Source organism: Eubalaena glacialis, chromosome 16 (genome assembly GCF_028564815.1).
Source record: "Eubalaena glacialis isolate mEubGla1 chromosome 16, mEubGla1.1.hap2.+ XY, whole genome shotgun sequence".
Taxonomy (NCBI): domain Eukaryota; kingdom Metazoa; phylum Chordata; class Mammalia; order Artiodactyla; family Balaenidae; genus Eubalaena; species Eubalaena glacialis.
This window is the reverse complement of record NC_083731.1, coordinates 40,330,840-40,357,959: the sequence shown is the minus strand read 5'-3', so window position 1 is coordinate 40,357,959 and position 27,120 is coordinate 40,330,840. Positions and strand designations below refer to the sequence as shown.

Below are 27,120 nucleotides of genomic sequence, written 5' to 3'. Positions count from 1 at the left end.
TTGTTAATAATAGCTTGCTTCTATTTACAAATACTTTAACACTGATTGACTTACAAGTGTCCACTAACGTTGTTAACAGCACAATAGATTTAATGCTTATCTTTTTAAGTTTCGTTTGAAGTATAATGTCAAGTATAGCAGTCCCAGCACAGATCAACGACAAAAAGAGCACAATTTTCTAACTGGATATGTTTGTCAGTCACTCTAATCCACGGAACTTTCTTACTCTCCAAATGCATATTCTATTGTTCATAGCAGCAGTCCAGGGTCAAAATAAAATGCAGTTAAAAAAAAAAAAAGGATATTTGCACAATGGAGAGACCTCTGGAGAGTTTAATCAATCCTAGTAAACAAGATCACATGGCTAGTAGAACTATCTTCCCTCTCTTATGTGGTAAAACATTGTATCCTCCATGGTGCTAACACAAAGTTATGGATATCCCTGCTATAAGGGACATAGTTGTAGAGATCTATTGAATACATAAAGCTCTGACACACACGGTATTAGCATGTCTATTTAGTTTAAAGTTATTAGGTCCCATATAGCCTTTTTCTTTTTAGAGTTGGTGTTCCTTAGGACTCTCAATAGCACCTCCTGCTTGCTTATAAGACTTCAGATTTGCCAGAGGAATGTCTGTCATGTGGCTGCCATTGTTGAAATGGCCTTCAGTGGAACCATACTGCTTACGGTCATTGAACTGGTTCCTGTTGCTATCTTCTTTCCAGGCTCTGGTCAGGGTGTGCCCATTCACAAGCTTGTCCTTCTTGACCCATTCTTTCTGGGGTGCAAAGGTTGAGAGAGGTGATTTAGGGTGTTGATATGGACCCAAGCCAGGAGGCATCCAGCAGTTATCAGAATGACCCAAAACCAAGCACTCTTGAGTGCACATCTCTGTAGCTTCAGCTAATCCTCGGGGGCCCAGAGGCCCATCTGCAGAGGACAAGAGACAAAATAAGGAAAGAAAGTGATTAGAGTTTTCATTTAAAATTATCTCCTTAGAGAAAACATGCATTGGTGATCTCGTTTGCTCATGAAAATTGTATTAAAGTAAGCAATTCAAAGATATGATTCCCCATCCTTTTAAGAATAACATAGGAGGAATAAAATTCCTTTTACTTGAGGTGAGAATTATCTCTTTTCCTTAAGCCTTCATTTATATCTAGAGACACAGACAGATAGAAAAATAAATAGACAGACATGAGTAAACAGATATACCCATGACATATCATTTCTGATGAACTTTTTCCATGACATATGTATTATTACTGATTAATGTCCTACTTCCCCACAAAAAACTCATATTCATGAGAAATAGTGAAAAGTACAAAAATGTTATGTGCAAAGTTGAAATATATGCTAACATATCAACTCCTTGAATATAAAAAGTATTACTTGAAATATAACATTAAAAATAAATACTGTAAAGGTTATACAAAACGTTTTTCCATATGAATGTGTGTTTTTAGTATGAAATACCATGAAAATAACTTTGCAATATTTTAAAAAGTTAAATAATCATTTTGAAGAATGTTTTAACTAAAGTATATTACTAAAGATACACCTGGTTGACTGGTTGACATTGTGAAATCCAAGTAAATAAAGACACCATTTGCATCCAAAGACAACATGTGGTTCATTCCAAGCTTAACCTATTTTCTTGATTTCTAAGTGTATTAAATAACACAAATTTCACTAACGTGAAAGTCTAGCTAAGTTGCAAATTGGATCACATGGAGTCTAATATTCAAAGGGAAAATAAGTCATCATAGATATTTCTCTTCTATTTTTTTTTTTTACCAGCAGGCAATCTAAAACATTTTAACCATGATTTTGAAAGTAAACTCTTCTCTGTTTATGTTAAGAGGACATCAGTTCTTAACTGATAAACAACAAGTGTCAAATGGTTAAGGAAAAGGTTTTTTTGTTGTCATTGTTTTTTTTCCCTTGATTAAACAGTCAAATGATAAGTGGTAGCTTGAAAATTAGGAATTGATTTTACGAATGAGGTTAAGTGGATAGGCAAGAACGCCTGAGGCATAAAGCATTTTCAAAAGTAGAGAGTCGTCAGAATAAAAATGTAGAAAAAAATGAAGAAAACATCCCTGAAAGTTTTTCTACTCAACTATTAAAAGAGCCAACAATTGGAATGTAGGTCTTTGCTAAAGTCCAAGTTAGCACTACTAATATTTTTAAGTGCCCAATAATTGTGGGTTTTTTATATTAACATCTATTTTTCTTAATAATATTCTAGCTATTTCTTACATGTTAAAAAAGAAATACCTGCTGAGATAGGTAAGAGTTGGTGGCAAATACCTGAGACCTCAAAACACAGACAACATTAAAACGGACACTGGATGTGAAAAAAAAATATGCCTAAAATGTACTCTTACATACAAATGGAAATTTTAGTCTTTTTTGAAATCTAAAATCTGCTCTTTAGAATAACCTTAAAATTCCTTCCCATCTGACCCATAGTCCCATCCCCTCAAGAGCAAATAGTTTTATCTTTTTAAACATACGTTCATTACTTAAAACTATGTCTCTCACAAACCTCAAATGATTACTTACTTCCTAGGATATTTAATTTAATCTTCTCTATAAGCCTTCCTCTGTCCTCTGAATTCTGCCCACACTTTAAAAGTTCAAACTAATTTCTCCCTTTTAGTTTCGCTTTGGTGTGTTCAGTGACTCTGTATCCACAAAGCTAACACATTTTGCTCAAACCAATCCATGCCCCTTACATCAGGATCGCAGGCTTGGAAGATGCTTTTTGCCTGGCTTGTTTTCATTTAATTACTGATTCTTTCAAGGGGCAGCTTGCTTCCCAGGTACCACAGCAAGCTTCCCTAACTTTGCCAATTAATGTTTTACATGCACCTGGAAGATTTCCACAGATCTTCCCTTATTAATGAATAACGAATTTCCTAATTGAGCTCACTCACTCAACTCTTACTTTAATGACATTTTTGTCTTTTGGGGGACAAAAGACAAAAATGTCATTCATTAGTATACATCTTCATTTTTGTTTTCTCTCAACTAGATTTAAAATCCATTGATGGAAAAAAACAACTTATTAGCCTTCTGATTCCTCATAGTGCTTAGCAATAACAATGATCTGTGAACAATGTTAATTGTTAATTAAAATTTTATGATGTTGAAAATGTTCTGAGAAATTATTAAAGATATCCTCTGCTTAAAAGACCTTAAGTAATTAGAAGATTCTGATTTCTCAAACATCATACCAAAAGCTTCCTCAACAACAAATCTCTTTGCCTTAGCAATACTTTGTGATAGTTAATAAATGAATTATTTAACTTCTCTGCTAAATAAGTTCACTCCTGGGACTTCCCTGGTGGTTCAGTGGTTAAGAATCCACCTCCCAATACAAGGGACATGGGTTAGATCCCTGGTCAGGGAACTAAGATCCCACATGCTGTAGGGCAACTAAGCCTGCACGCCGCAACTACTGAGCCTGTGCACCACAACTAGAGAGCCCACATGCCACAACTAAGACCCGACGCAGCCAAAGATAAAATAAAAAACTAAATATTAAAAAAAGTTCACTCCTTTCTAGACATCAATGGAGATAATCACCAATTTGCTGTATAATATACATTGAGGCCTATAAATCAATCCTTAATTTTTACTTTTCCAGAATCATTAATAAGTTTTTCTTTTCCTGTTAATATCCCCAAAGGAAAAAATAAATTATCAGCTACCTTAGAAATATTAATAGCATCAGGTTTTTATTGAGTACTTAAAAAAGGGAGAATATGCAAGATTATTTTTTAAATAGTCTTATTCAATATACATTGCCATCTTATTAAATTAAGAATATTACCCAAGAACTGAGAACACTAGGGAGTGTGTGTGTGTGTGTGAGTGTGTGTGTGTCTGTAAGTATATGTGGACCCTAAGTCTTCAGCATTTAATGACACATTATAACAAATAGAGTATATTGTTTTTTAGAACTGATAACATTTATTTATTCTATAAATATTTACTGAGTATTTACTATATGCTGACCCTGTGACAGGTACCAGGAATATAGCAGTGAACAAAGCAGATGTCAACACTATCCTCATGGAGCTTTGGGTCTATCCTGGGAAACAAATAATTGCCTTAAAAGCAGTGAGCCAAGAAAGGAGAAAAATGTGTCATTGGGAAGGAGGTAGGGTTTAGGGAGGCTTGTCTCTTTAAAAGGCAACAGAGGAACTTTGTTCCAAGTTCCATTTCTACATTTTTCTGAACGTTCTTACAGATAACTGACAATTTAAGACATTTACAGTTAAAATTTGTGTGTACTGTACAAAATATTTAACTTGCAAAAAATGGTTTTTCCATTAGATAATATTAATTGATCTTTGAAAATTTTACTTATGATTCATTCTTGTAAATAAATTTGAAGGCTTTTAATAAAGTCTATAAATAAATTTACAGAAGTTTTGTGGATTCTTAGGTCAGTCTTTTAGGTAGCTGATTGTTATATAAAATTTAAAGATCCATCGAAAAGTGCAACACAACACAATGATGGCACTTGCGTGAGGGCCAGTTTTTGTTACTTATAGCCCTAAAGGAGAAAAGGCCACCAGGCAGGGCCACATAGATGGTTATACCAGAAACAGGGTAACAATAAGCTGGAATTGTAGGGGGCAGTTTATGTATGGCCAAGCAGGGTGGAGGTAGCTAGGTTTCCAGGGCCCTTTGTGGATTGACTGATTAGAAAAATTTCTCAGGCTCTAGGGCACAGAGTCTGTCTCAAGATATCTGGTACCTTCCTTTTGGGGCAATTAGGGTGGGTGCATAATGACCTAGAAGTGTGAGAGCTCTAGAAGGGAAGTGGTGGGATGTGGATTTACTGAAGAAAGGAAACTGATCAACTTGTAGCCAGGGCCACAGAACTGAGTCAAAACAGCAAAAAAAAAAAAAAAAAAAAAAAGAAGAAGAGAAAAGAAAGAAAGAAAAAGGAAAATATATATATACTAAACTACATTATAACAATTTGCTTATGTAATTGAGCTGCATTGCTGGAAAGCTTACTTTGTTTATTCTCTGGCAAGTTTTAATTTGGGACATGACATTAAATAGGGAAAATTTTACTCTTTTTATTTGGACCTATATATAATTTCCAGTGGTTGCCCTGAAACACACACACGCGCACACACACACACGAGTTTTATTTTGGGAAATAACAGTGCTTCCAAGTTTTCTTCCATAAAGTCTGTGTCATGAATTTGTAGAAAGAAAAAAGAAACATTTTTATTATGAATTATTAAAGAGAACACAGTCATTCTACTGGTTCTTTGAAAGTCCTGGTCTTTTAAAAGTTTATAATCTGAAGCATCTTAAACATTGAATAGTTTCCAGTTAGTTTTTCTCATTTTTAGAACCACTTACTGATTTGTTTTATACTTTTTAAAAGGAGAAAAACATTCTTTATAAAACATTGATATTTAACATTGTCATTTTCCAAAATATAATTGAAAATAATTCATGATTCTCCATCAAATATATAGCATTTAAAATGTCAGGAATTTTTTGCTAATACTGCAAAAGTTATATGCACTGAAATATTATCCTTTATCTTTGACATATAATTATTTTTAATGTTATCACTATAAGGAATTGTCTTAATTGATGAATAATTATATTTATTTTTCATAATTCCCTCAACATTGAATATTTAACATGTATTACATGTGTCAGAAATGTGCTGGATTCTTAATAAATTTTGAGATGGTGTGTGTGCATGTGTGTGTGCTTGGTGCATGTGTGCACTTATGTTTCCCTGTCTCTCCAATTTTTTCATAAATTTTGAGGTCCTATTTGTGTTACATCATACAATATCTATTTAGAATCCAGATCAGGATTTAAAACTGCTTATAAATACTTTCTATAATTTCAGCATTATACCAATCTGTTTCCTTTTTCTCAAAAAAAGTACTTAAAATCCCCCATCATGATTTTTTTAACACTGAAATATTTATTGATTTTTTAAAAAACCTAAATTATTTGTCCCCTTTAACAATCTGCAATCTATGAGTTTGGTTATCTTTCTTTGTTTTTTAATGTATAAAGACACAAGTGCTGATAAAACTGTCCAAGCCATCTGTCTCTGCATTTAAATGTTGAAAGCAAAAACAAAAGCACATAAAAAGCTTCTTGAAAGTCATATCAGTTAATGTTTATATCAGTTCTCAATGTATTTCCCTCTCCATCTTTGCTCCATCTTCCTGTTCAAAACCAAACAAAATACTTTTCCTATGATTTAGGCATCAACAGCTGTCATAGAGCTGCTTGAATTGCTGACTTTTAAAGATGCAGGTTTAAAATGTGAAACTATCCAATTTAATGGATCTCCAGCTATACTTAAATGGTAGGATACTTGAATGAGCTTTGATCTCATTTTATTATACCCGGAAGCAGAACTGTTAGTTCATTGATAAACTCACTGCTATAATTAACAGGTACCTTCTGGCCTGTTGTCCACTGCTTTTCAACCTGATGGTTTGAAACCCTTTAATTCCAAAGATTGAAACTGATAAACTGATATTTTTTCAAAAATCATGAGACCTTTCATATTTCTGGTTAGGTTTCATACTATATGACGGTTTGCACTTTTACATGAATAAATTTTCCTTAGAATTTTTACTATTGGGTAAAATAAGACTAAACAGACTGTGAAAATTGAATTGTAAAATAGATGTCATTTTTATATCATTTTGGTTCAGATTCATCACATCTCACTCAATTTTTGTCTCATTCAATTTTTATTATAGAAAAATACCTCTTCCATGCAAAACATATCTGATTGTCATGTTATAATGGCCTTTTTGTGGTTAAGAGCATATATCATCATTTTTATGCAAAACATTTGTTAAGTTCCAGTTTTGCTGTATTTTCCCCAGAAAAGGTACCTTAAAAGGTAACATGAGTGTAGTATGCAAAGAGTTGTGCATCACTAAACATCTTAAAGTGAAAGATGTATCCACTGATTTGGACTTGCTGAAGCAGTTTGCCTGATCTCTAGGCACAGTGATAAAATTTCTTTCCTTGTTTTAAAGAAATTTCCATTTTTAAGTAGGCTTTTATGCTATAATTTTGCTTTGCACTTGCTATTAATTTACTGAGAAAAATCTTAATTATTATACTTGCTTACTCAATCTTCCTATTAAAAATTTCAGGGAAACAAATATTCTCACCCAGTACACTTTTAGATAATTTTAGTATCTCTAGGAGACCAAAACCAAAAAATTAGTATTTTTACTGGCTCATTTTCACCCTCAGTTTATTTCTATTCTTTTTAATTTTTTGTGAGACAATATGTAGTAGCATAACAATTTCTTATCATTTTCGTGGATTACACTGAGTGGAAAGCTAAAGCTAAATATTTATGGAAATCTGCAGGGACCTGAAAGAATGTCAGGTAAAGTCACTTGATAGGCCCCCCTACTGTCTCCACACACTATGTTTATTGATCAGTTGCAGATACAAATCAAATCGATTAATTTGTTTCCAATCTAAAAATAGTAAAGGTTAATTTTGAATATGAGCATTGGCATGAAAGCAGAGGAAATCATTCAGCATTACTCACTTTCCCTTTTGATACATGATCTCTACTTTAGATCACATTATCTTTGTCCAACCAATATTTTAAAATCACTGTCACACAGGAATAAGTATCAGTTATTACCCTGCTCAGAAAAACAATCAAGGGGTACAAATTCCACTGCCATTTAAACTCAGATTCGTATATAAAATAGTACAGCATAGTTATGTGGATGGTCTAAATCCAAAAGTAGATCTGGCAAACTTGAGTATACCTATGGGAAAAACATTTCTCATTCATTCACTGAATAACTTTTGTTTGATCTCATGTTAGGTTCAAGAGATTCTTGCATAGAATATCTAAAATCAGAACTAGTCCAGAAATCTCAGGTCACATGATCATCATAGCTCAAGCAAATAGAAATAGATTCGAGCCCCAGTAAAATAATGAATTTGCATGAACTTTGTGAAAGTAATTTTAGATTCCACGTCTCCTAGTTTCTCATCTAAAAATTGAGAGTAAAAGACTAAATTCTGATTCATGACCTCTACCAATCTCTTATTCCTTTATTAAATATCACTGTGGTTTGTCATAGACAATCAAATTTTCAGTGTTATTTTCATTCTACTAATGAGAAGTCCAAGACAGGGCAAAGAAATCATAAATCAATTGTTCCTGTAGATTAGTCTATTACTTAGGTCACATATAGGTGTTGGAATGTGAAAGTATGATTGAAACAAGTATTTACATTTCTCAGTCTAAGTAAAAACCTTCATCAGAGTTTTCATTTATGGCTCAAATTTAACCCAACATTGTGAAAGCTTCTACAGTCACCTTGAGAAACAAATGCAGAATTCCCACACAAGCAGGATTTGACAAAACCTTTAGTTAACAACTAAACATGGATTAAATGTTTTACACATTCCTCATACAGATTTTTTTCCTTGGTCACAGATGAAAAGTCAACATTTGCAGATGGAGACAGTCCAAATGCAATAACACATAGCCAGCCCGAGCAGCAGATTCTCTGCCAGAGAGGATATTGCTATTTGGACAGACTTTATAGCTCACAAAGAATGGAGAGCACCTCCTTATAAATCTTTAGCTTTCTTCAGCATGGCATGAATATCAGCTCCTTTTTCTCTCATCTGCTAAAGCTAATTGATGAAAAGAAAATATCTTTGATTTTATTTATTCACCGTTAGCATTTGATGTTGCAATCAATGAAATGACAATAGTCTAAGGTTATTGATTATTTAAATTAATTCTCAAATTTTGACAAAATTGCTTGTATGAAACAGCTTATCTATATTATTGCAGACCATATTTACTTTCTTCTATAGTTTACTCTTTCTTTTACTCATATTTGATGTCTTTCATTTAAAAAAGTTACTCATATACTGATATTTCCTTAATTATTCTCCATTTCTTACAATTCACATAGTTTCTCAAAAAAACATAGTAAATCTTATTTGATGTGCAAACAAATCTAAGGTATTAAGAAATGAAATAATTCTTTGCAGATGAATTTCAGGCTGAGATCCAATTTTTTAAAAAAAGCAATTTATATAATCTTCTCTCCCCTTAAAAAACTCTCAGGTGCTTGTCTGAAACCAGACAAGTAGTACACAGTACTGTGAAGTAATTTGTCTTTACACACTTTCCACTCTTTCCCAGATTTCAGGTGTATTTAATTAGAATGGAAAAAATAAACTGGTAAAGTTCATTTTTATTTGCCCAGTTCTCTGATAATTTTCACCTGGGACACTTATAACTGGAGCCTTTTTCCTCCCCGAGTCTCTGGGTTAGAGATTCTAGTTCTCATGGTCTCCAGAGGTCATAGTGATTAGTCCCTGGTTATTTTAAGCACTGGGGAATTTGGGGAAAACATTTTGCTAAGTTGTTAAATATTTAAAGATTTCATAAATTATATATTTTAAAAGGTGTCTGAAAGATTCTTTTTTAAATGGAATAAGTCATCAACTATGATGCATGGGATCTGTAAGGGTGTGTGTGTGTGTGTGTGTGTTTACACATAGATATTGTCATAACTTTGAATTAATAAAGTATAGATCAGTGTTTCTCAAATGTTAATGTGCACATGATCCACCTGGGGAAATTGTTAAAATGCAGAATCTGACTCAGTAAATCTGGAGTCCTGAATTCCTCCATTTCTAATGATCTCTCAGATGCTGCTGCTGCATTTCAAGGTCCTCTCTTTGAGATGCAAGCACATTGAGTACTTACCTACCTCCATTGGGTACTTTCCCAGTGTTCTACGCAGCTAAAGAGACCAGAGAACCAATACTTTTACTCTCTGTCTGCCATGTATAGCAAGAAGGGGGTTATCTGCAAACTAGGAAAAGGGATCTCACCAGACACCAATTTTGTCTGTATCTTGATCTTGGTCCTTCCAGCCTTCCAAATTATGAGAAATAAATATTCCTTGTTTAAGCCAGTCTATGATATCCCGTTATAGCAGTTTGTACTAAGACAATGGCAAAAGAGGTTTTGCAGATGTAACAAGGACACTCATCAACCAACAAAGTTGATTTTTAGTTAATAGACTAAGCTATATTTATAAACTATATTTGGGCCTGATATAATCATGTGAGCTCTTGAAAATCAGGGAGTTTTCTCTAGCTATTAGCAGAAAGAAGCTCAGATTCAAAGCACAAGAAGGACTCAATATTCCATTGGTGTCTTTGAAGATGGAAAGGACCACATAGAAAGGATCTGAGAGGAGTCTCTAATTGCTGAGAGCCACCCCAGCTGGGCAGCCAGCAGGACAACAGGGATCTCAATCCTACAACCATAGGAACAGGATTCTACCAACAATCTGCGTGAATTAGAAAATCAATTCTTCCTCAGAGCCTCCAGAGAAGAGTTCAGTCCAGCTGATAACTTGATTTTGGCCTTGTGAGCCTCTAGGCATGGCAAGCCTACTTGGACTCCTGTGATAATAAATGGGTGGAAACTGAGATAATAAATGTGTGTTGCTATAACTGGCTAAGTTGTGGTAATTTGTAACTCATAAATAGAAAACTAATACAACGTCTGTCTCTTACTCAAGATACACATTCGATCAGCAAGTTCTTTAGTCTGTCTCCCTCCGTGAAAACCCACCACCTCAAGCCACTATTATTTCCTAGCAGGACTTCCTTCTTTCACTCTGTGACAGTCTATGCTCTAATCCTTAACTAGAGGCATGCATATATAGTTATAAGTAAATAGGTAATAGACTCATATTAGTTTTCTATTGCTGCTGTAACAAATTACCACAAACTTAGTGACTTAAAATAACATTCTCTTACAGTTTTGGAGGTCAAAATTCTGAAAATCAATTTCACTGAGCTAAAGTCAAGGTGTTAAGCAGGCTGCTTCATCCTGGAAACTCTGAGGGGAAAATCCATCCCCTTCCTTTCTTCAGCTTCTAGACATTGTCTGTGTTTCTTGGTTTCTGGGTCCTTCTCCATGTTCAAAACACATTCTCCAATCTCCACTTCTGTTATCACATCTCCTCTAACTCCTGCATCCCTCTTTTAAGGACGATTGTGATTACACTGTGCCTATGTAGATAATCCAGGATAATCACATCTCAAAATCCTTAATTTAATCACATCTGCAAAGTCCCATTTGTCATGTAAGATAACACAGTCACATGTTTGGGGACAAGGATGTGGATATATTTGGGGGCTATTCAGACTAACACAGTATTTAAAGCAGAACACTTCATTCCTCTGTTTCCAAGGACTTCAGAGTAAAAGCTGCACTCCTTGTGACCTAGAGTCCCATATGATCTGGCTCCTGTCCAGCTCCCAATGTCATATCCGTACCCCACTCTGCCACCTTCTCTCCTTAACCCCACCTTACTCTCTCTGCTCAGCTACACTGACTTGCACCAAGATTAATTAGGTCTCAGGACCTTCAATTTACTATAATTTGTGCATTGGCCTCACTTCATTTAGATCTTTACTCAAATTCGATTCTTCATAGAGGCATTTTCTGATCACCTTATAAAAAATAATATCCTTTACACCATTCACTCTCTATTCCCTTACCCAGCTGCATTTTTCTGGATAGCACTCATTACTACCTGTCACAGTGTATTTATTTGTTCATGGTCTAGCTCTAACACTAGAATGTAAGCACTGCAAATGCAGGTGATGTGCTTTTAGGTAACTACATCCTCAACACCTGTTACCATGGCCTGGCATACTGTAGATAATTACTAGATAGATTTTGAAAGGAAAGAAAACATGAAATTTGTTCTGAACCCCAAATCAGTGAGCTAACATAAAAACTGTATGTAAAACATTGTGACAAGTCATTTACAATCAGAAAATAGTTAATAATCAAAGGGATTTACCTTTACATAAGAAACATTGCTAAGAGTTCACAGCATAAAATTTTACCAAGATGATATTTGAAATGTCTAAATGGTATTAGTAAGTGCAAAATAGCTGCATTCAAAAGTACTTATGTGCTACCTTACTTTGGGTCGAAGCAAGTAGAATGCCCCAAAGTGAAACATAATTAGGTTGCTTCCTGTATCCCACTGAACTGCTTAATCATGCAAGAAACTTCATAATTCCTCTCACTAACTGAGTTCTTTAGATGCTTTCAGAAGTCCAGATTCACAGGATACATAACAAAACAATTCTTGAAAGCCTGATGATACCAAAGTAATTATTAGCAATTATTCTGAAGCAGAGCTCCAATGAGATGCAGAAAGGTATGCAGAATTTAGCCCTTTGGTACAGGTATGTTCAGGTAAATGGGAGGATATTTCGAAAAAAATTAATTTGATTAGGGATTGTATTAAAAACCTAAAAGTAGTTTAGACTCCATTAATATGTTGGCTTACAACCATTAAGGAATGAAATTACTTTTCACAAATTTTAGGGGAAAGTGTGATTTTAAAAAGAGGCTAATATGCTACATTAGATTACATGTAGAATACCATGGTGTAATTCATTGCTTAAATTTAGTTGTACATAAAGGAAAACTACTCTAAAATTGAGAAGCATAATGTTATATTTTGAAAGAATCTCCTAAGGGGACTGTTGAAAATGTCATTACTTCATTATTGAAAATGGCTTGTATAATGGAGTATTGTGGAGAGAAATCTTGCCCTCTCAGGGTAATGCATAGAATTACCCATTTCAATCTAAATGTATGTTTATCTCCGAATGCACCTTGCAAATCCAGAGAAATTACTTCGTTAATATAGGTCTTTAAAAGATAGATTTCTCCCTTAAAATGATAAGTATTACATGTGAATTTTATAACATCTATATAAATTTGGCTGAGATTTGCTGCAGTATTTTCTGTTCTGCCTGTTGCCCATCAGAGACTATAATTTTCTGAGGATAGGAAGACAAGTTACTTTTCTTTAGTATTTCACTATTTTATTGGTAGTTGACCATAAGTCCCAACTTCAATGCATATAATATTGCAATATTTATCATCAAAGAATATTGCCATTATAATTTTATAAGATATGAATCATTTATCATTTTTCTGAAACAGAACAATGTTGTTGCAACATCAATGCACTTTCACATTTAATAAAAAATATTTAAAATTTTCTCAAGGTTAAGCTGATGTTTACATGCAAAATTTTAGGAAAACTAGTGCTACTCTCAGAATAAAGCTTCTTAGTGAACGTAAGAAAACAAAACAAGGGAGAGGTACTGCCACTAATTCTGTATCAGGGAGAAAAATTTGCGGTAAGCAAAATTTGACCTTGTCTTCTCAGGTATTGTCTTTTTTCCCCTCTGGTTTATTTCAATAACTTCTTTAGAGGAGTTGTGGCTAATCACATTTGCTTCCTATCTAGATCTGTTGTCCCTTTGCAATTAAATATGTTTTTATTATCTTCCAATCTGTCTTGTCAAAATGACCCGTCTCTTGGGCATAATTGGTGGTTGGCTGCTCTGATAAACTCATTAATCTTACAATGTTATTGACCAAAATGTTAATTGCTATCCTTTGGAGGAATATCTGCACTTCAGTAAGAGCCTTCCAGAGCCACTTCAATCCACACATATGAATGCTTGAAGCATCATGGCAGAAGAATGTGATTTTGAGATAGAGAAGGCTTTGAGGCATCCATCAGATCACAATGTGGAACTGTGCCTCCCTGCGAGCTGGCATAGCTTGGGTATCTTTCAGTGTTCTGGCATGACAGGACTGGTACTCAAAAGGGTTAAGTGAAAAGAGTTTAATGAAGGGACTCTGTGGAGTGTGGGCTAGGAAAGTGAACTAAAAAGGGGTAGTAAGGGAGGCAAGGACCTGAAAAAGCAGGAAAATATTACCATTCCTAGGCCTGAAGAGGTAAGGAAAGGGGTGGGTGCAATGTGCCTGGAATCTAGAAAGAGCTATGGAAGGTTTGAAGAATTTATTCAGGAAACCAAAAAATGAACAAGTGAGATAACTTGAATATATAAGAGCAAAGGTGGGAAAGTTCTTTGTTTTTGTAAATCACCATATATAAAGCCAATAAATATCCTTTGAGATAACCTTCCAAGTGGAATTCAAACTTTAAAGGCCTAACTGGTCAAAACACAATTTCAAAATCCTTTATGGTCATCTACCACTAAACAAGACAACTGTGATCAGTTTGGAAACTATACTTTCTATTAACTATATATAATATGTAAGCCAACTATTGGGGTAATAACTCCAAATAAATATTATTTAAAAATTCAGAGCAGCCTTGTGAGTTGATGAAAAGAGAGCTAGTAAGAATGAATGGAATATTCCATTGTCTTTTTAATATTTCAGTAAAAATTCTTGAAATGCTGTTCTTTATATACTCACCAAGCACCACACTCTGTATACATGGATCATTACAAAATAACTAACCCAGTATATCTTCACTGGAAGTAAAAATTATTAGTAAATTTATAAATCACTTTTCTGTGTCTTTTTTGACTTCATGCAGTAAAGTATGGTTAAAGCACTTAATTCCTGTTTTGAGTTCTTGAGCTGGCTGTGCCTCAGTCTACCACATCAATAAAATTACAAGACAGCTGGCCCTTGACAAATATTATCAATACTACTTAGGATGTCAGTTCGTTTCTCTCTAATAGAAGTGAACTGCACAGTGAACCTTTACTTTTTAATCTAGATGGCAGACAAAGGTTTTGAGATCTGTGAACCTCTGGCAAGATTTATAAAGTTAAGTTGTCATCTAAAACAATTGGTATGGCTTTGGTTCAAAATTAGGCACTAAGGGTATTTTTTATCTGGCTGAAATACTCCCAGAATGTTCTCCCAGTCAGCATGGAATGTAAATAGAACTCCAACAAACAGCATATTTCACAACCATGTTATTGCTAATAAATTACTTGGAGTTACTACTTGGGAAACATCTATGTATATGTATGTATCCATCTATCTATCCATAAGCGTGCTATCTTAGTTACAGTTACCAAGTTGACAGTCGCATTATTTTAGTTAATATAACTATATTATGTAGGTCTTAATTATAGTCTCCAAGCCTCCTTTTACTGAAAGATGGCATAGATGAAAAAAGATGTTATTGGATTAAACAGACAATTTAAGATCACAGAGATTTGAGCATCCTCCATTTAAGCCAAGCTACTGAGCCAAATTTCTTCCCCTTTCAGAGCATTTTTCACTAAATCAAAAGCATTGCTTCTTGGTAATTACTCTTACAGCCCTTAAAATGTATTCTCTCCTCCCCTGAATATGCTACAAACACTTTATGCAGAGCTTAAGGCACATACCTGGCGTTGTTACATGATCATGCCTGATTGGCTCCTGAAGTGAGCTATAAATATATATCAGTGATTACAAACTGCTCTTCAAATTTTTTGACATAAAGTTGAAGAAAGCCAAAACCATGAACTAGGAGACATACAAGGATTTTTGTCAGCTGCAGGGTGTTAATTTACCATTAGATTTTTCTGCTCATAATAAAGATTCAGTGATTTATAAAAAATCTGCTTGTTTGAAGAGGGTGAGAGGTTGATATTCTAATTAATTTTAGAAAGAGAACTAGAAATGACAACTATGAAATATATTTTCTTTATATAAAGAACTAGTTCTGAAATTGGTATCTAAGTTCATGATCATGGATGAAGGTCAACATGACACTGTTAAAGTATTTGTATTCATATAAACTATTGTTGGTTGATGGTCATCACTACTATTTTAGGAGCTAATGCTGTTTGAAAGTGACTTGCCTGGCTGGCTCCCTATGCCAGAGCCCTTTGAATCCCTAGGATGGTCAGGTCAATACATAAAATTCAAGGCTGTTTTCATTTGTTTGTTTAATTAAAGTGGTCACTATAGATGCACAGGTTGTGTTTGTAAACATATAGAGCTTTTTTTTTTTAACTTGTTCTCTCTAATTGCTTCATGATGAGATAAGCAATTTCTGTGTTTTCTGAACTCTTCTAAGACTTAAAATTACTATTTAGTGGGTTGTTTTTTTTTTTTTTCCTTCTAGGCTGCTTGAAGTTTCTTCACTGTAGCTCACTGTGGTTCACTTTTCTTTCTTGTTATCCTTTCTTTGTTTCTTCACTAGCTCACAGTGTCTATTGTACCTAGCTACAGCACCAGTGGACTACAAATGTGCTAGGCTTATGATGCTACCACCTCATCGACTATTATTAAGTCTAAATCATAAGGGAAACTGATAAAGTGACCCAAATTACATTAACAAGGTCATGTACTGTATTTTAGGGAGCATGGATGGTGTGAATATTATTGTTATTTGGAATTGATATTAAAATGGTGTCATATTATCTTTGTTGTTTTCCTGAAACACATGTTGGATGCTTTTTTTCTGTCAATGAGAATACATTCCTGAGCCATAGTATTCAAGTACCTAACAAAATGTACCAAATGCATGGAGAGAAGCCAAGCCATTCCATTCTCTCTGGTTATTTCAATAACAGATGTAAATTAATCTGTGATCATTTTGGCAGGGAAGATCAATATTGATTGTGAAAATGGCCACAACTCAGTTTCTCACATATAGACACTGCCCAAGTGCTTAAAGGCATGAATCAAAACTCTGGCACAGTTAAGTTCAACTTGAGTGGCAGCACTTAGTGAGGTTAGGGACTGGAAAACAGGCTGGATTTGAGGTAAGCTGGCAATTTATCCCTGCTTATGATTTACCACCTTGTACCAACACATCTTTTTTCGAGCCATCTGCTTCCTTAATATCATTAGAGAACAAGGCACAGGCTACATTTCCTGTGCTTATTTAACAGCAGACTTGTTGGTGACTGCATGGGTACAGTCCTTATGAATTCAAGAACTTGTATAGTCAGTTAGGAAAGTGTGCTATACGAATGTCGGAAAGGATGTACTTTAGTAACCAATAACATGAAGTTTTCTGAATTAGATCCAGTGATTTCATAATTAGCACTTAGTGGACATTTTAATTTCATTTGCATATGCACATATGTTCATTCTTAGTTTTGCTAACCAAACTAGATGTATGAAAAAGCCCTATATATTTCATGTCCAAATGGATTACAAAATCTATGAGTTGGTAAAGCTCCCTGGCTCTTTTTCTTTTTTAAAAAACATTCTTTCCAATCATACTTAACAGGAAAGCTCCTCCACTGTAATTTATGATACATTATGAGTTCCATAATGTTCCATATGATACATTATGAGGTCCATTTTTAAAAGCAAAAATATAGTTTTAACAGAACTATTAAGTAAGATCAGGATGAAAAGAATTACTGTATTTCTGAGCATTAACATATTCAGCGTTCTTCTTTTTGACAAGAATAGCAGTGCAGATGTTAATTATGATGTATAGAATGACTCATTCAAGACACCTGAAATCCTTGGTCTTCATGACATCTTGTCCTCTGTTGGGTTTGATGACTGGTTTATGTAGGAAAATTATGAAGTGGATTTCTAACAGTCATTTTAAAAGAGAGTCTTCACATCCTCCACCCAATACCTTTCCAGAACATTTGCCTTTACTTCAAAAATTAACTTCAGGAAAGGAGCTATTATAAAATCTTCTTTGAGAGGGAGTCTGCACTTTAATCAGCTACTTATACTTGCACTTAGTGGATTAAATTATTAAAAAACAATTCTTGAACAGTGAGTCATTTAGAGGCATTAGCAGAAAATCGAACTGTGTGCATGTGTAGAGAGATATTGCAAATAACAATAATAATGTAACACAAATGATAAAATAAGAAAATCACTGAATCATTGTGTCACAGATAAAACAAGAGTTGCTTGGTTTTATTTTAAGGAATTCAAGTGTTTTGTTTCTTGACTTCTTTCATAATTTGAATTACTGCTGCTAAAGCACAGATTTTATGAGCAGTGTGGAGATTCTTTTATGATAAACTGATTTTTATTTTAAGTGTCCTTATTGGTTCTGTTTTGCTTTGGAACTTATATTTTTGAAACCCATCATAGTGTAACATCTTAAGTAGGTTTTAAACTGAGTGTTTAAGGCAAAGTTGAGGTATAATCAAAATACTCTTGAAATCCATTCAGCATGTCAAGTTGCTCAATTATAAGAAGCATGAGGGAATGGGGGACAGGCATTCATGTCACCCACAGCAGTTTACTCAGGGATATCTGCTCTCTCTGCCAGGAGGAATGACTGGCAGAAAAACCTGGACTGTTTCAGTTATCTCCCTCTCCTCTCTGTTTCACTGTCTTGGGCCAGCAAGTGTGTGAAGTTGTATCACTGACACGCACATACATACATATAATGGGACTTTGCTTTATAAAAGAGTGGTTACTTTTTGGCTGCAATTCTGCCCCAGCTCCTACTGCCTTTCTTTTTATTTTTCCTAAAGAAGGACTAGAAAGGAGGAAGAAAGGAGAGACTTGAGCAGAGTACTATACATTAGAGCAGGGAACTATGACAGACCACATGAAATACGTGAGGCGGGACTTTCCTTTTGACATCTGAGAGAATAGCACCGGGGTTAAGATATGCACCATCTCCCTTCACTATCCTACTATGCTCTCCTCTTCACAAGATGGAAAAAGGTAGATATATAGGTGAGTGTTGTAGATAAGACTAGCTGTTTTAGAAGTGTCCAAGAGAGACAGTAGAGAGCACCTCCCTCATTCCCGTTATTTTCGGTAAATAAGATGGGCTCAGAGAGGCAAAGTGAATTGCCAGCACTTACACAGCTCCTTTGTACCGGGACAGGATTTAGTGCTTCTAATTCTAAAAACAGTGCTGCATGCTGCTGCTTCTCTGTTGCTGACAGAGGACATTAATTTTAGATGAATGATGGTAACTAAAACAAACATGACCAGAGTAAAATAAAACTATATGTGCTCACTAGCATAGTCTAAAGTGCAAGTGTAGCCATTGGACATTCTCTGTAATGAAAACATTTGAAAAGGTAGAATAATAGACAGGACAAGGATGGCACAGAAAAACTGATTGCAAGGTGAAGTGTTCTAGAAAGTTTATTTCCTAATCAAATAGAACAAAGTAACTTTATAAGCACAGAAATATGCTGTCTGTAAAGTGGAATTATTCAGAACACTGAGATTAATATAAGTCACCAAGTGATTGGAAATGACAGGTTTAGCACTGTTGAGTTCTCCCTGTCACCAGTACTTCTGGGTTGGACATCACAACCTGGAAAACTTCCTCATGCTGAAAATAAGTAAATTTTAACACACAAATTTAGAGCATCTGTTATCTCTCACTCCGATTCTGGGAAATTAGATGTCAATATCTCCACTTTGATTAAGTTACTAATATTGTACGTTTAGTATAGTTCATGAAATATCATCTACTCATATAATATAAACAATAGTTTTCACTAGAAATCTACTATATTACTCACATTTTGGACAACAAAACAGGTAGGGTCTCTGTAGTGCAAACTTCATGTGTATTTTTTACAACATGGTTCCTAGCTACTTCCAGTTCTGTATAAGAAATATGTGCCATTCCATTCAAGGGTTGGATTTTGTGGTCTTTGCTGAGAAAGAACCATTATTCAGGAAGCTAGGCTATAAATACTAGAAGGATAAACCCTGATCTTCAGGTTCCTGGCAGATTGCTTCCCCCTTCCACGGGTTAAGGTTTAAATGCACTTATGATGTCTCTGGGACTTGTGATAGTTGTTTTTAACCAATGACATGGGAAAAAAAAAGTTTCCAGAAGCCAAAAAATGTTAAGGACAGAGATAACATTTGTGTCAAGTTAAACTGTGTCAGTTTATTCCACAATCAGAGCTGACAAGGTTAAATTTCTGATTTTCTTTCATTGAATAAGCCACCATTTAGAGAAATATAAGGATGTCTTCCATTTTCCTACTCTATAATTTACTTAGAAAAATGGCACTTAAGAATGATCCTTGTGTAGAAACACTGTATGTATTTTCTATAGGGTCACTGTTCCTGTTACATATATTTAATCCAAGAATACATCAGTGTAAGGTCACTCATTTTATTCAGAATTGTCAAAGTTAATGTTTTTCGTTGCTATTTAATGAATACAAGTATTTTCAAAAGATACTGAGAAAAAAGTCTCAACATTGGATTGACTATGTGATCTTGTGTCCATGGAGTTGGACTGAATTAGAAAGAAAGAGTTCTGAAGCAGAGGTTCATTACAGCCGTAATGAAGCAAAACTGGCAGATCATTCCCACCTCTTATTCAGAAATCTGACGTGAACTGTGGCTTATTTTTTTTCCTTGTAATATGTCTCAGGTACTTTATTCCTCTCATTATTCTATCAAACCTCCATTCAGTTTCTGGTTGTTTCACATTCAGGAAACTCTAACAGCCTTGTTTTCACCAGCCCCATGCTTCTCACATTTTTAGCTAGTCTGCACTAAACACCATGACAACAAAATTATATTCCTCCCATTACCTTGATTACACCTTCATAAGGTTTAAACCAGGGCATGGATGGTTAAAACTTAAACACATAATTATCCAGTCTTTCCGACTTCCATGTATTTAACCCCATGGGTATTCTCTTGGCTGTCTATTCCCCAGTCTCTCATCTTTCCCAGTTATAAATCTTTGAGGCTAACACCCATGTCCTCTACATTATTTTGTAAATACCCACTGATACCAGGGCAATTCCACAGATGAATGAGGCATCTTAATTCATGATGATTATACTCCCATGGGTGAAATTAATGAAAAAGGTATTATGAAATTTTATTCAATTTTTATACTTTATAGATAAAAATAAATTTATTGAATTTAAATAAAAACAAGCTATTAAAATTATAAAGCAAATGCTTCCCCTCCACAACCAACCGAAGCACATTGCCTTAGTTTAAAAGTTGCCATTTCTCACTCAGACAACCTCAGTACATTTAGATTGGGCTCTCTCTTTCCACAGAGATTCTTTCCTTTAGTTTTTCTCTCCAAGGAAGTCACAATCATCTTTCTTAATATAATTATCTTTCAAATGATTAAGACACTTCTGTATACAAAGCCAGAGAAATAGGCTTAAGTATCGCCTTAGAGAACTCTGAAACAGTCACACCAAGTCACAGTTTTAAGAATGGAATCCCTGCTTATTTGCTTTGGATGCTAAGGAAAAACCTCCATAACAACCTCACAAACAAACCGGCATGAGTTACACTTCTGATAATAGGGATGCTTTTGGTGTTTTGGCTAATCTAAATCCCTCATCCTATACGAGAAAGCCGCGGCATTTTATTTTATAGTTGGTAGAAAGGAGAATAATCGACTACTAATCTCTTTAAATGTGATTTTATTTACTTTGGTTAGGGGGAGCTTGCCTCTGTGAGTAGGAGTATGTGAGACCATGTGGTACAGGACTTTGAGAAGCAAAAGAAATTAGTTTGTCCTGAAATATGTCCTTCACAAGTCTTCCCTTTTTCCTAAATGTACCCTGTTAGCCACTCCTTTAAAAATATTAACCTGGGAATAACCAAAACAATGAACTATATAAATATGAGAAACATAGTCTCATGAGAGGCAGCCTAGTGTGGGTGAAAGAACTCTAGACTCGCTTCTGAGCACCAAGGTTCAAACACCTGTGTTATCACAGGCAGTGACATTGGGGTCTTATCTAACATCTCTGTACCGTTAATTCACCTCTAAAATTGTAGACAATAATACTCGATTCATTATGAGGTTATTGTGAGCATCAAAGTCAGTTGGATACATTAACTAGGTGACAGTTGTGCATAATCAGTATAAAAATGAAATGAAAGATATATAGCCATTGCAGCCAAATTTTTTTTTTTTTGCAGCCAAATTTTTGTATTTTATCTTCCTCAGTTGTGAAACCTACAATAAACTTAGTTTTATTTATTCCTATGTCTTTAATCTTTCTAAAACTATTTGTATTTTTCCACAATCCTCAGAACTGATTTAGCATCACCTAACAAGTAAAACTAAAGGCTTATTAATTGGATGTCAGATGATGCCAAATTAAAGATCAATGTTGAAAACATAAATAAAATATCACTAACCCTTCAAAGAGCCCATTAGGTATCAAAAATGCATGTAGGATACTTTAAAATTAGTTGTTGCATGAAATTTATCAGTCAATGTTTAATCTCCTTAGGTTTACTCTCATCAAAGCCAGACATATTTTCTCTCTCCAAAGTATTTTTGAGCATCAAACAAAATGCTTTACCTAACTACTAACATTTATTACTTTTATCCTCTGGTTTTGTAATTACAGAAACCAAACAAAGGACACTTTTCAGTCATAAGTAATATCAGCTCAGGTCTGTTTGTGATTCAGTGGGTTCATGCCATTTAAACACATGAGCACCTTGATAGCATCAGAAGAAAAGTACTATGAAAGTAAGAAGTGCCTTGGAAGTATGATATTGTCATTTATAGTAATTGATGCAGTTGCTAAGGTAGGACATTTATATGTCATTTTCAATTACTTTATTTTTCATATAAAATACAGAACATTGACAATGTGATGTTATGATCAAACCTCTGTGGGTCTCAGGAGCCCTCCTGGGCTGCCCTTCATTCCCACTGAACATCCAGATAACTTGTGTGAGAGTGGACGTCTGCATGTCTTCAGGGCAGCAGAGTGGTTTATATTCTTTCCAATTGATCCATGTTAACTGAGAATGGGTTTTCTGCCTGGATTGAGGACAGTCACCAAGTGTTACGAGTATGACTGACAGCAGCAGCACGAGTAAGCACTTCAGTGTTTCAATATGACTTCTACAGTCAAGATGTGATTTTTTTTCCCTTAGACAAAGATATTGAATTGAGCTTCAAAGGAATAGCAAAGCCTATTTTCTTGGACACTGGCCTTAAAAGTTGAATGTTCTTTTTAAAAATGGAACATAAAGAAGCCATTCTTAAACACCACTTTGAAAGACTGGTTAATATTTTGTTAGCTTTTAGTTAATCATTCAAAGATGCCATTTTCTTGCAACACTTCCTTTTACTATTTTCTTTTGTCATTTTCAAGAAAGTAAGTTTCAAATATAGTTCCTTTTTGGAGATAATTCTATATTTTTTTCTTTATGTTCACTATCGGGATTTAAGAATCTGTAAAATGATAATTGAAGAAGATAGAGAACAGGTAGTACACATCATACAGTACATATTATTTAACCAAGACAGGCTTTCTACCAACTAAATCTTTGTAATTTCAGTACTTTTACATTTGTAACTTTGAGTCAAAGTCCTCAGTCAGAGTTGCCCGTGTGACTGTGTGACAAGTAGATTCTGAATGCTTAGCAATTATTCTGATTTGTCCTGCATGTGGAAAAGCTATGTTAAACAACTTGAAAAAAAAAAAAAAAGAAGTTACCATCTACTGATGCTGGGAGTGTGAAGATTCAATTCATGTGTATAATTTCACGTGATTATCCCACTTCGCCTCATCAACCCCATCTTCCAGCTCTGTGGCCCAGAGGAATCTACCTTTAATGTTTTTCCAATGCCTTTTTCCTTGAGAGAGCGTAGCACACTAAGGAGAATGTCTCCAGCTGGTGAAGGACACCATGATTCATGATGCTCTCCAACGTCTTTCCCTGTGGCTAACACATGGAATGAGCTTTTAATAAAATGTTCAGAGTTTCCTTTTTAACTCTTTTCAACCAAGGGAAATCTTGCTATTTGCTGCTCAGCTCTTAAGAGGTAGTGTGTGCCTGCATGTGCACATGTGTGTTGTGGAGGATGTGTGTGAACATCTGTGTACACAGGTAGACCGAATGGAGAGTGTAAAAGCAAGGATTTCCTAAAAATGATAGAGACAACACCATAAACATGAATTTTCTTTTCTCAGCTGAGGCACCACCTACTGAAGGAAAACAGTTATTTCTTATTATATGAAAGTACTGATTTCTAGAAGAAGAAAATGCATAACTTCACAACATCTACATTGAAAAACATCTGGTAGCTGTTCTGAATATAAACGTTTTATTAAACACTTAAACTGCATCTTTTCAGTGCTAATTAAATGAACTTAACCCAATTAGAGGATTAAAAACACTTTGTAAGCGCTCCATAGCAGGACTGCCTGAGAATCATTACGCTCCCTCACTCCTTCTCCTTACATGCCACTTGCACATGGCATGGATCACGGAAGTCTGTTTAGTGCTTATTTTGATAGTTTCCTGTTTTTCTTTGCTCTTTAAAATCCTCTTGTCCAATAGCTTGGCCCTCGCGGCTTATTCGGGATGTTTGCTAATTCACTACGTAATTGCTCAGAGGGACCCATTTTCAGAATTGAAAAATAGGAGTGGGGAGATCTTCGGTTTCCTGCTGATACAGGGACATATTTAGAAGCAGTTGTCTATACAAGTGTCTGCCTCAGCATGTCCTACGGCAAAATTCAGCACCAGAAGCACTTGCCTGTGCTGCATATTTACCATGTTTCAGACACTTGTCCTTTCTGCCAACACCTACTGTACGTCCACTATGGCCCACTGGACAGATTTGTTGCCCATGCTTGGTTTGTTTTTCCACCCTACTCCCTACTAAGGCAAAAGGAGGGAAATGTGATAAACAAAACCACATCTTAAAAGGAAAAATCAAGGACAAAATAAATCCCAGAAAGAATTCTTTAGGATTCTTCTGGTATAGCCGAGGTAGGGTATAGACCTTAAAGACTTTCAAGCCTTATTTTTCACTTGAGAGGAAAAAATCCTGCACATAATCATACAATTCTGTATGAAACAAATGCCTGCAGTATGTTATGTGTTCAAGTACAAATGGCCTCTATTCATTACATCCAGCCTTAGCATAAGATAGCTTCTGAAATGATTACTATATTTTAAATAAAGAGGATACTGTTTAGAAAACATTAGGCTCACATCTGAAGCCTAGGTAGTTTGCTGGGAATAAATATATATTGTGGGATATTTTATGTATGTCTGAGATAGTATCTCACAAAATTCATTTCTCTCTTTTAAAAGAAAAGTATAGTCGGAAGCACCCTGATTAGGAACTGGTTGAATCAGTCTAAGAAAATTATGGACACAAACTTAAACTATGCTCAGAAGAGAAGGTTTGTGTGTGCATGTTTGTGTGTATGTGTTTGTGTTTCCTGGAATGTACTCAGTTACTTAAAACAAACATTAATACTGCATGTAAAATATAGGGTAAACAAGTCCTTGTGATTTCCAGACAACTTGGGAGGCTTTGCAAATTAAAGTGGATTCATATCTGATTGCCACTGAAAAAAAGTTGAGCCTTGGCAAATCCATTAACGAAAGGGCCAACACACATTGAAATACTTTTATGGGAACACTGTGGTCCCAAACTACATGAGTGCCAGAAGAAAGATAGATGGTTACAATAATCCTCTCTGTTTGATTTAATGTTTGCTGGAATTTATCATTAAGCATGTCTATGTGAACTAATAAACAATCATATAAGTGATACAAAATTCTCTGAGGATGTGATTTTAAAAAATTATTTTAAGTAGCATAAAATGGTATAAGAAGTTTTATGACTTACTGAAAAACTTAGTTAAACTGGTGACCAAGTCAAATGAGTTGGCAGGAGGTTTGTGATTCAGCAGGCCTTTAGTGATCCCCTGGTTGTTTCAGTCACTGCTAGGTATAGGAACACAGCTAGGAACAAGGCAGTGTTCTCCCAGGAGGATTGTAATTTAGTGGCAACAAATGAGCAAACATGTCAGACTTTCTCTATGTGGAAACCTGGCAGCAGCAAGTTGCTTGGCAAGCGAGCTAAGAGACTTCACCTGACAAAAAATATATTTATTTAATTTCCATGTTTTATTTGGGGCGTAAGCATTTGAATGGTTTAATGGAAATGGAGAGGAGATGCAGAAGGAATGATTCTGTATTGCCTCTCTGGTAATGCAGTGAAATAACCAAACACTTAAAAATAATTACAGATGGTGATAAGTGCTATAAAGCTAAGGGAGAGTGTGCAGTGAGAGAGAAGAATAGAGAATCAAAGTTGCCAGCAGGTGTTTTCTAAAAAGCAAAGAGAAGGCTGCTTTCAGTGGTCCCACTAAGAAGAGGATTCAAAGGACTCTCCACACTTCCCTTGGTTCACCCAGAAGAAAAGTGCCTTCCAAAATGCTGAGGCATTCACGAGTGCTAAGTTACTCTCCACTTTGAAGTGATACTGCTGTGCCCATTCAGGGGAGACGAAGGGAACTAGAAACAAAAAGAACGATGCTGTATGAGAGGCAGAGTATGCCGTGTTGAAGAGCCCTTAATCAACTGTTGACAAGCCACAGCGGCCTGTCCGTGACCATCTCTATTTTGTCAAAAAAGAATGTTGTCAAGCCCTGTTATTAATGCAATCTGCAGAGTTCTATCATCATTCTTGAATCAGTAGAACTCACCAGGTGTTTACCGATTTATTACTTTATGTTAATTTATTCACTCAACAAATACTTATTGTGCAGACCTCAGTGTGGTGTTCTGGGGAAACAAAGACCTCAGGGGAACTCACAGTCTCACACATGAGGCATACAGGTTGACAGGTAAGGTGGCAGATGCTATGACAGAGGTGTACTCGTGTGCTATAGGAGCACTGAGGTCTGGCCTCTCATGGGAGGGGTGGTCAGGGCAAACAGGGGAAGTGGCTCCTGGGATCAGTTCCATAGGAAGGGCATTTTGGGGAAGAGGAGTCAGAGGGGAAAGGGACAGGACAGGATGCATTGGAAAATCAGCACAACTCTAAGGAAAGATTTATATATATATCACTGTATGTGAAAATATATGTACTTATTAACTCTGCTCTTTTACAGAACTAAACAGGGATGTGTTTGTCACCCCTCATGGGGATGACAGGCTCATTTCAATGCAGTTCTAGTTTTACTCTCCTAGCATTTATGGCATTATTTGCTCTCTTACATTGATGCTGACAGATGCTTGGTTTATATTTAACCTACAGGTGGCATTTACAACCACAAAGACTCTTAATTATGATGGAATTGAAAACATACAGGATTCCCATTACAAGGAAGACTTTCTTACTAGCACATGTTTCCATTTAAAACAACAAATACAAGGCAAACTAACAAAAACAAGAGAAATAAGCATACAGTGTGTATATATTTTCAGGAGTCAGAATAGTGTTAATAGTCTCAAAATATTTGTCAAAGGATAAAATGGA

At 35.2% G+C, this 27,120-nt stretch overlaps 1 protein-coding gene across 4 annotated transcripts in view; it reads right to left on the bottom strand.

Annotated features, from left to right (window-relative positions):
- Nucleotides 1–557: 557 nt before the first annotated feature.
- Nucleotides 558–27,120, bottom strand: part of PCDH9 (protocadherin 9) — a 973,312-nt gene continuing 946,749 nt past the window's right edge. For all 4 annotated transcript variants that reach the window (XM_061170726.1, XM_061170729.1, XM_061170727.1 and 1 more), the window contains one exon: nucleotides 558–931. In XM_061170726.1, coding sequence (XP_061026709.1) covers nucleotides 558–931 — 374 coding nt within the window. The remainder of the gene's footprint in view (nucleotides 932–27,120) is intronic.